This window comes from Myotis nattereri (genome assembly GCF_964212035.1).
Source record: "Myotis nattereri genome assembly, chromosome: 1".
NCBI classification, from domain to species: Eukaryota; Metazoa; Chordata; class Mammalia; order Chiroptera; family Vespertilionidae; genus Myotis; species Myotis nattereri.
Window position 1 is genome coordinate 196635695 of NC_138075.1, and position 10925 is coordinate 196646619.

Here is a 10925-nt window from a genome sequence, read left to right on the forward strand (position 1 = left end):
GGGGTGAGCTCCCAGAAAGCCAAGTGGCTGGAGACACCCCTGAATCTTCTAAGAGCTCTAGAATTCTGCATCTTGTAGGCCCTTTTAAAGCTGCAAGGGGAGTGAGCATCTTCATTCCTTGTCTTAAACTTATTTATTCCCCAGGGCTAGTTCTTTGATTGCTGTGCTTCAGAATATTTGCATATGAATGAGACACAAGGGGTTTAATAGTTACCTTTCAGGACAAGAGTTGGATAAGGATTGACCTTCAACTCTTCCAGAAATCTCCACAGCAACTTAATGTGCTGCAGAGTTCATTCAGAGGATGGGCTGGGTGGGGCTCAAGTCTTTTATTCTCTATCAACTGGTTTTCGGCTGAGAGGAGATAGGGGAGGATGAAATTTCTCTTTGCATAGGCATCCCCGTCCCCTTCATTCCTGCCCTGCACTCTGTCACTTCACTCCTCAGTGGCCCTGTGCGCCCACTGAGTCAGCAGCCCTTCTCCTTCAGGCACAGAAGGTCACCAGATTGGAAAGCCCAAGATGCCTAGCAGTGGACAATCAATTGTAGGGTGGGACCTTGTCCCCAGGGCTAGACTTTTTGTGGTTGTTCCTGGTCTGTGATGGCTTTCTGATGCCAAATCTCTTCCCTGAATTTTAGCCTAAAAATGGAACCTTCAGTGACAGAGAGAATAATTCTTTAAAAAAAAATTTTTTTTTTATTCATTTCAGAGAGGAAGCGAGAGGGAGAGAGAAATAGAAACATCAATGATGAAAGAGAATCATTGATTGGCTGCCTCCTGCACGCCCCACACTGTGGATAAAACCTGTAACGCGGGCATGTGCCCTTGATCAGAATCGAACGCGGGATCCTTCAGTCCCCAGGCCAATGATTTGTATTAGTGATTATTTATATTAGTGATGTGTGCCTGGGTTTGAAACCTGATGCTTCAGCTCTATGAGAGAAAGAATTCTTAAACAAGCCCTGGCCGGGTAACTCAGATGGTTAGAGTGTCGTCCCTACACACCAAGGTTGTGCATTTGATTCCTGGCAAGGGCACATACAAGAATCAATCAATGAGTGCATGAGTGGGTGGAACAACAAGTTGACGTTCTCTCTCTCTCTCTCTCTCTCTCTCTCTCTCTCTCTCTCTCTCTCCTTCCCTTTCTCCTTTCCCCCCTTTCTCTCTCTCTCAAATAAATAAATAAATTAAAAATGAAAAAGAATGCCTAAACATAATTGCAAAGAAAACTGGGGACAACATACATGTCTTTCCCGAATTGAGCCTCCTGGAAAAAAGATGACTCATCACTAATCCATGCTCAGTTTACTATCTTCTCAAGGTTTCAGGGGAGAGCCACACAGGTCCCTTAGTACTCAAGACTGTGAGATCCTTGAAGCTGGAGACTGTGTCATATTTATCCCTGGAGTGGCCACACAGTTGACGTTCAGTACACATGTTTGTATATTTAGAAGAGAAGTTTCCCCTCACACCCTTCCCTTTCTGCATAAATCATAGACTTGGGTCCCTCCCATGCCAAACCAAACCAAACAAGTGTCACATAATCTGTCCTCTTCCTTGCCTCACTTTCTCTCACTTCCCCCTGCCATCGGCCTTAGCTACTGTTTTTTTCTCTGTCTTTCTAGAAAAAGAGGAATAGCTAGTTCCACTCTATTCCCCCACATACGGAAATCTGCTTTCAGTTTCCATTACTCACAGAAACTGTACTCATCACATTCATCAGTAGCTTCTTCATTGAGAAACCAGCTGGGCCTTGTTTAGTCTCTTAGCATGGGTTGTTATTGATTTTTTCACCTTGACATGTTTGCATCATGGCTTCAACAACACAGGTAAAGACAAATACTGTATGAATTCACTTAAATGTGGAATCTGAATAAAATCAAACTCATAGGAACAGAGAATAGAAAGGTGTCTGCCAGTGGCTAAGGGTGGAGGTTTGTGTGGGTAGGGGAAATGGGGCGATGTTGGTCAAAGGGTACAAACTTCCAGTTATAAGATGGACAAATTCTGCGGATCTAATGGACAACATGGCAACTATAATTACCAATATAAGAGTTTTTATGAGGATTAAATTATTTATAATACTGTAACGGGCTTAGGAAAATGCCTGGCATATAATCACACTGCTTGGCGATAGTGAAGATGATAATGAAGATGGATAAAATGATGATGATGATGATTTATATTAGTGATGTGTGCCTGGGTTTGAAGCCTTATGTTCCTGCTTATAAGCTGTTTGAACATGTTTATAAGAGTTTGAATATGTTTCTTCAATTCTCTTAGCCTTCGCTCCCTCGTCTGTAAATGTAATAACCGCGCAGGCAATACATATGTATCACATAAGATTGTTATGGGGAATAAATACAATCATGTATAGTGCCTGGATAATAGAAAGCTCACTGATACGAAGTTTTTCTTAAAAATCAAAACAAACTGGAATAACAATGTCTATTTAGAGCACTTTGAGAACTACCATATAAATGAAGCACTTGTTATAATGTCAACTCATTTCCACTAGATGGGAGTAGACACCACCAAATGTAGTTTAGCGCCTGGTCTCACTTCTGTAACTATACTCAAGTGCAGTGGACGTGCATATGTTATTTCAAATGAGTGAACCATCTGCTTGTGGTTTTATTTGAAATAAACATGAGGGGTTTTTTTTCAGTTATTTTTCAAACAACACTGAAAGATTAGGATTATTTTCTTGTAGTTGTTGTTCATCTTCATCTGAGGATATTTTTCCATTGATTTTTAGAGAGAGTGCAAGGGAGAGGGAGAGACAGAGAGACAGAGAGACAAACATCAATGTGAGATAGACACATCAGTTGGTTGCCTCCCTGTGCACCCTGACTGGGGCTGGGGATCGAGCCTGCACCTGGGGTACAGAATTGAATCCAAGAACCTTCAGTTCACAGGCCAACACTGAGCCCAACCGGGTAGAGTTAGAATGTAAACTTCTTGAGGCCAGGGAGTTTTAGTATGTTTGTTCACTGCTAAACCTAGTTCCTAGGACAGTGCATATATAGCATTTTATAATTATTTGTGGAATGGATGAATGAATACAATTTATAGGATCATATATTTTTCTGGATAGTAGGGATGGTTTATTAAAAAAAATAATGACATCGCCTGGCCATATTGCTCAGTGATTGAGCATCAACCTGTGAACCAAGAGGTCACCGGTCCAATTCCTGGTCAGGGCATATGCCCGGGTGTGGGGTCGATCCCCAATAGGGGGCATGCAGGAAGCAGCCAATCAATGATTCTCTCTGCATAAACCATGCTTCTATTTATCTCTCCCTCTCTCTTCCTCTCTGAAAGCAATAAAAATATATTTTTAGCTGAAACCGGTTTGGCTCAGTGGATAGAGCGTCGGCCTGCGGACTGAAAGGTCCCAGGTTCGATTCCGGTCAAGGGCATGTACCTGGGTTGTGGGCACATCCCCAGTAGGAGGTGTGCAGGAGGCAGCTGATCAATGTTTCTCTCTCATTGATGTTTCTTACTATCTCTCTCCCTTCCTCTCTGTAAAAAATCAATAAAATATATTTAAAAATATATATATATTTTTAAAAAACACTAAAAACCTATTCCTAGTTATTTATAAGAAATGACATTTTTCTGTGAGTTTTTTGTTAACTTCTATTATTATTATTATTACTATTATTTTAAATGTTTTTATTGATTTCAGAATGCGGAAGGGAGAGGGAGAGGGAGAGAGACAGAAACATCAATGATGAGAGAGAATCATCAATTGCTGCCTTCTGCACTCCCCCACTGGGAATTGAACTGTGACCTCCTGGTTCATGGGTTGATGCTCAACCTCTGAGCCACCCCACCCAGGCATATTATTATTTTTTAATTCTCACCTGAGGATATTTTTTCCATTGATTTTTAGACAGAGTGGAAGGGAGGGAGGAGGGCAAGAGAGAGCGAGAGTGAGAGCGAGAAACAACGTGAGAGAGACCCATTAATTGGTTGCCTCCCACTCACGCCCCAACAGGGGCCGGAGATCAAACCTGCAACAGAGGTATGTGCCCTTGACTAGGAATTGAACCTAAGACCCTTTGGTTCTCGGGCTGACACTAAAACCACTGAACCAAACTGGCCAGGGCTCTGTAAACTTCTAAATGTGACCCCTACCAATATTTCAAAAAGGGCTCTGTTGGGAAAGAAAAAATTTTCCTCTACTATTTCAGGTTCTTTTGGCTTATCTAGTAATTAAATCGACATAAGACAGATTAACAGGAGAAAAACAAATTTTTTTTCTTTTTTAAAAAAATATGTTTTTTTATTTTCAGAGAGGAAGGGAGAGGGAGAGACAGAAACATCCATGATCAGAGAGGATCATTGATTGTCTGCCTCCTGCACACCCCCTACTGGGGGCTGAGCTCACAACCTAAGCATGTGCCCCTGTCTGAAATTGAACCTGGGACTCTCCCGTCCACAGGCGACACTCTATCCACTGAACCAAACCAGCTAGGGTGAAAAGCAAATTAAATTACATACATACAGGAGCCCCATTTAAAAAATATGAGACCCAAGAGCAAGTTGGTCAGGTTAGGCTTATATGCCATCGTACGAAATGGGACAGGGGCATGGGGCTCCCAAGGGGAGGAGGGAAATTTATAGGACAACAGGAAAAACAGATGTTTGGTAATTCGATGTTTGCTCTGTCACACAGATAACAGCTATCTCTGGTAATTTTAAGACTCACTGGCACCTGTATTCAAGGGCATACCAGCAGCAAGTGACAGAAAACTGAAATTAAAAGGTCTCTATAGGCACAATCAGTAAGATAATTCAGCAGAAAAGAACAATGATTTTTTTCTTTGGTACAATGATTTTGAATGAAGTGACCAGATAACAGGGCTGAAAAAACTTCATATTGCCTAGATGCCGTATGACATTTTCATTCGTTTTGAGCTGTGGAGACCCAAGGCAGCAGTGTGCACCTAAAAAAGGGCCGAACACCCACGCACAGGACCAACGGCAGAACATATCTCCCAGCACGCTCTCGGTGTCCCCTTCACAAGCATGCCCATCATCAGCACTGGACATTGTGTTTGGCATGTTTGGCCAGGGGTCAGCCAACCATGGCCCATAGTCTAAATGTGGCCCCGCCTGTTTTGTAGAGGTGTCCTGGAGCACAGCCGTGCCCGTTCATAGACTGGAGGTCCATGCTGCTTTTGCACAGCAGTGACAGAGTTGACAAGTTGTGACAGACTGTATGACTTGCAAGGTCCAAAGGTTTGACTCTTTGGCTCTTTACAGAAAACATTTGTTAACCCTTGTTCTACATGGCTATGGGAAAAGCACCATAGTACAAAGTATTTCTAAGGTGTAGTAACAATTGTTTGGAACAAAGTAATATAAGGGCAGCAACATACATCCCCATACATATATAGCAAATCTATCTTGGGGAATGAATGTCTTTCTTTTTTTAAGATTTTTTTTTTTTTTTTGAGAGAGATAGATAGAGAAAGGGAGAGGGAGAAAGAAACATCAATGTGATAGTGAAACATTAATTGACTGCCTCAAACCCACAACCTGGGCATGAAATCGAACCTGGGACTCTCTAGTCCACAGGTCGATGCTCTATCCGGGAATTGAACTGGCAACCTTTCAATGTACAGGACGACGCTCAACTACCTAAGCCACACTGGCCAGGGCAGAAATGGCTTTCTTTTTGAAGCTGAAATTCCTATGAAGCCCACTCTAAGCATTATCCCCGAGTCTGTCAGATTTCAGTTTATGTCCTGATGCATCAGAGGTTTACAAGCAACTGTGTACGGTATGTTATTCAGTAACAGAAATCCAACAAAGTTGAGCAAATATTATGTATGTCCATCCATCCTTGATGAAAGTCTTCAGCAAAAGCAGCCAGGTCTCCTTTATGACCTTTGTTCAAGGAACCTAGAGTACGTGACTCAGAAAAGTATTAACACTAATTCCAAATTTACCCTTTGGCCTCAAACAGGACACTAGCCAGAACTCAGCTGTGAGTGGTGCCAGCTGGAATTTAAAACAGCATTCTGCATTCTGTCTTCTTGCCCCAGTTTTGAGGTTGCTAAAGTCAAGGGGTGGGGTGTGCAGCTGTGCCAGTCATTAGGTTACTGTATGTCAGCTCTAAAGCCATCCTTCCAGACTCGGTGACCTGGAACTCATTTCTATTCTGCCAGCTGGCTTTCCGAAGGCTCTGCCAATAGGATGTATTCAGAGGGCCCTGCAAGGCAGGAACGTGGAGGAGGGACCTGCTCCTGGACGCTTGCTGTTCCTCTCAGCCGTGCCCCAGCAATCTCTCCACCTGGCAGTGCCAGTCTCCGCTCTGTCTCACATTCTCAGAACTGCCTCATTGTGCTCCTCAGAACCACGAGCACCAGCCGGGCAGCATCCCCGCTCAGAGGTTTGAGCCCCAGCTTTCCAGGGCGCCTCCTCGGAATTTCTAGGTTCCGACAATGCTGGTCCTTTGTTCCCTCTGACCTGGGGGTAATACCTACATCCTGAAGTTGCCATCTCTGTGTGTTACCTCATTGCTCTCTTTCTGCTTGTTTTCAGTTCTCCAATACTGGTTTGGTCAAGGTCTTGTATTAAATTTTCTTTGGTGCAATGCCTGGTGAGTCTTGTGTTTCCCAGGCTAGACCCTGACTGATACAGGGAGTATGTCACAGAATCAAAGTTTGACACGTCCACATAAGAGGCGGGGAGAAAGAGGAACTGCCAATGCACTAACTTGCTGTGCCTCTGTGGCACAATTGTTTCTCTTCTCTAAACCTCTCATTAAGGTTTGCTGAATAACTACCAAAACTTGTATTCCAAGTTAATAACTAAGTCAAAGGGAACTTCTTAAGGGGAAAAATATCTCAGTAAATAAATATTCTCAAACACTATATGAGGTGTTGGAGGGCACTGATGTTATGTGTCTCAGAATAACTTTTGTTAAATTTCTCTCTTTAAAAAATATATTCTTATTGATTTCAGAAAGGAAGGGAGAGGGAGAGAGAGATAGAAACATCAGTGATGAGGGAGAATCATGGATGGGCTGACTCCTTCATGCCCCCTACTGGGGATCAAACCCACAACCTGGGCATGTGTCCTTGACTGGAATCAAACCCCTGAATCTTCAGTCTGCAGGCCAATGCTCTATCCACTGAGCAACACCGGCTAGGGCATTTGTTAAATTTCTTAAAATTTAATTTGTAATAAAAATAATACATACATATAACTTTAATTTTTAAAAATCACTTGTACGTGCTGTATTAGTTTTTTAGACTGCTGTAGCAAAATACCACAGACCAGCTGGCTTAAGCAACAGAAATGTATTTTCTCACTGTTCTGGAGGATAGAAGTCCAAGATCGATGTGTCAGCTGTTTTTTTCTCATTGTTTTCCTGAGGCCGCTCTCCTTGGGTTGCAGATGGCCATTTTTCTCTCTGACTCCATTTTAACTTAATTCCCTCTTTAAAGGCCCTATCTCAAAATACACATTCTGGGGTACTGGGGATTAGGACTTCAACATAAATTTGGCTTAAGACACAATTCAGCCCCAACACATGCAAAGTTTTTAAGAAGAAAAGCAGTGGGCTGTTCCTACTGTCCCTCTCCTGCCTCATTCCCTAACTTCCAGAAGAAACCAATTTGCACTGTTTTGATTACTTGGATATTTATCTTCACATTTCTAATATGAATAAATGCCTCTTCTTGGTTGTTCAGGTTAGATTTTCATCCCTTGGTTTTCACTAAGAAATATTCAACTCGTTCTCACCTCCCTTCCCTCCCACTACCCTTATGTACATTTCCTCTCCCATTCTTCTTCAATAATTAATCATAATTTTGATTAAATCAGTTATTGATATTTATATTACTGAACTTTGTTTTTCCGGAAGCCAATAACTATCCTTTCAATTTTTCTTAGTTTCCTTTTTCCCCTTAATATCATTCAATGTTTGCAATACATTAAAGACTGGTGATATGGGAAACTTTTTAAAAAAACAACACAAATACTGTGTTTGTGAAGGGTTTTCCTCTATGAAGCACAGTACCATTCCTTAACTTTTCCATCCCCCTCCCCCCCATACAGAATTGCTGGGATAATTACATGGATCTCCTTCACCGTCAATACTTAGCACCCCTGACACGACATTGTTGAGTGGCAAGAGTTATTATCCTTGCCTTTTATAATCAGTTAAAAAAGTTACTTGGTAAGAATTTAGGTTTAAGAAATAGTTTAAAGAAATAGACTAGTTTAACAAAATAGACTAGTTTAAAGAAAAAGAATTTCTTAAAAACTTGAACCTACTACAAGTTATTGTTTTCGAGCGAAGCATCGGGCACAAACTTAATATGGTCTCTTTTCCTTTTCTGTGTCCCCCGCCCCCCAATTAGTAGTTCAAAGAAAAGATGGAGTAATTGTGTTTTGAAATGCTGCCAGGTTTTCTATGGTAACTATTTTAGATGAACAACGTAGGGTCCTACTGAAGTATTCAAATCTCATGCAAAACTCTAATGAATGCCTCATTACATTAGGGCCCAGTGGTTCTCAGCCTTCCTAATGCCGCAACCCTTTCAGACAGTTCCTCATGTTGTGGTGACCCCCAACCATAAAATTATTTTCGTTGCTACTTCATAACTGTAATTTTGCTACTGTTATGAGTCATAATGTAAATATCTGATATGCAGGATGTATTTTCATTGTTCGCGACCCACAGGTTGAGAACTGCTGCTAGGCAATTCTGTCATTTTCTGTACTTAAAGATTTTCACATTAAAGTGGCAGTGGCTACTCTTCATTACTTTAGCATCTGACCTCAGGGACTTAGACATAAAATCTCCCTTCAAGTCTGAGTTTTTGCAACATAGTAGTGCCAGGTATTTCTGAATAAGCAATTTTTAAATGTTTTTAGCAATTTGAAATGTATCACCAACACACTATTTGGTGTTAGCTCAACAGTCACTCTGCGTTGAGAATTAAAGGACCCTAACCTCTATAAATGTCTTACTGTACAGTCTAATTTTAATGGAAGGATCTACTATATGTCGAATAGAAAAAAATCACACAGCAACTTTTATCAAACAGTAACTACTACATACAAAAGGAATGAGAGAGCCTTGGCCAGGTAGCTCATTGGTTAGAGTATCGTCCATTTTGCCAAGGTTGGGTGTTCCGTATCTCAGTTGGGCATATACAAAAACCAGCTGATAAATGCATAAATGAGTGGAACAACAAATTGACGTGTTTCTCTTTCAAATCAATAAGCAAAAGGAATGTTTAAAAAATGACTTCATAAAAAACATTTAAAAATTTGACAATTTCACAGAGGCACCACCAAAGTTTTAGTGTTTAATATTTAATAGCACAACTGCCCAACATCCAGGATGTGACGTTACCATGCTCAGAAAACTGGGGGGGAAAAATCACTCTATAAACGAACTATACAGTAAGTGATAAGAAGAATGCACACTTTATAAAATAAAATATGTCTGTACATAGTAGTTAGTTGCAAAAGCCATTTGATCTTCTTTTGGCTTGTAAAAACAATGTTCCAGATTTCAGTGTAAATGAACAACCTTCAACTCTTCTGTGTAGCAGGTATCTTGGTTTCACTTTCCAGTTGTTCCACGCAACCTGGGTCATGAGATCTGCAATGTTTTCCTCTCTACATCATCAATGTGAGTACTCACATCATCAGTTTTTCCAATGACCTGGTTAGACATGGTCTGAAATTTATCTTGCATCCGTTGCAGGTGTGTCTGCATCACTGAGGTGAGACCCTGCCTGGTCTTTTGGTCAGTCTCTGCCATTTCCCTTGTTTCCAGCTTGGCAGGGAAGCCTCAGACCATCACCTGCACTCCCATTTGTCAGTGCAGACACCCTAGCCTACTTGGTTTTCTTTGGATTTGTTACTAATCAATTTCTCATCTCAGTTACTGTAAGACACATTTCATAGTCCAGCTATGTCATCCTCTAGAAACTATCTCTCGGAGCCTCTTGCTTGTTCCACTATGGACCAGCTGAACTCTAGGGCTGTTGTACTGCTGCCTACTAATTCCCTTTGCTTCTCCCTTGAGTTGGAATTCCTACTCTCTGGATCTAATGTCTTCCTCTTTTTGGTCTATTTTCTTAGTGTGATGCCAGTTTAACATTTTAAGGATTCACTTATTCAGCCAGCATTTTCTGAGCTTGTGTCAGGCACAGTGCTAGGCACTAGGGACACAAAAGTCAGAGAAATAGACCATGTCACTTGCTAGAACAGGCTGGAGATGTTCGGCTCTGTGACAACACAATAGCTAATGTGACCTGAGTTAGGAGCAAGTGCCTAGTTGCTTAGGAACAGAATAAGTGCCTTCTTTACATATGCCCTCATCTCTTGCCTGGATCACTGCAAAAGCCACCTAATTTATCTCCCTAACACAGTGGTTCTCAACCTTCCCAATGCCGCGACCTTTTAATACAGTTTCTCATGTTGTGGTGACCCCCAATTTCATTGTTACAAATTGAACATAATTAAAGCATAGTGATTAATCACAAAAACAATATGTAATTATATATGTGTTTTCCGATGGTCTTAGGCGACAGCTGTGAAAGGGTCGTTCGACCCCCAAAGGGGTAGCGATCCACAGGTTGAGAACCGCTGCCCTAACACATCTCCTATCTCCTGTCCATTCTTCATCCAATCTATTAAAAAAGAAGTCAGATCAGGGCATCCCCTTAATTAAAGTCCTCCACTGATTTGTCGCTTCAACTAGAAAAAATCCAAAGCCCTTATCATGGCCTACCCAGCCACACATGACCTTGGCTTTGCAGTCTGGTCTCCTGCCCCCTCTCCCCCTCCATTCAGGGCTCCAGTTGAAACACTGAGCTGGCTCCTGCCTCCGGTTCTCTGCACTTGCTTTTCTTTGGGCCTGCACTTCTTGTCCCAAGGTCTT

At 41.7% G+C, this 10925-nt stretch overlaps 1 protein-coding gene across 1 annotated transcript; it reads right to left on the reverse strand.

Moving 5' to 3' along the window:
* Positions 1–9432: 9432 nt before the first annotated feature.
* On the reverse strand, positions 9433–9837 carry LOC308523341 (heat shock factor-binding protein 1-like). The gene is given in 3 exon segments (XM_081097187.1): positions 9433–9621; positions 9624–9648; positions 9651–9837. Coding segments are annotated over 3 exon segments (228 nt in total). The 5' UTR covers positions 9801–9837; the 3' UTR covers positions 9433–9568.
* Positions 9838–10925: the final 1088 nt, after the last annotated feature.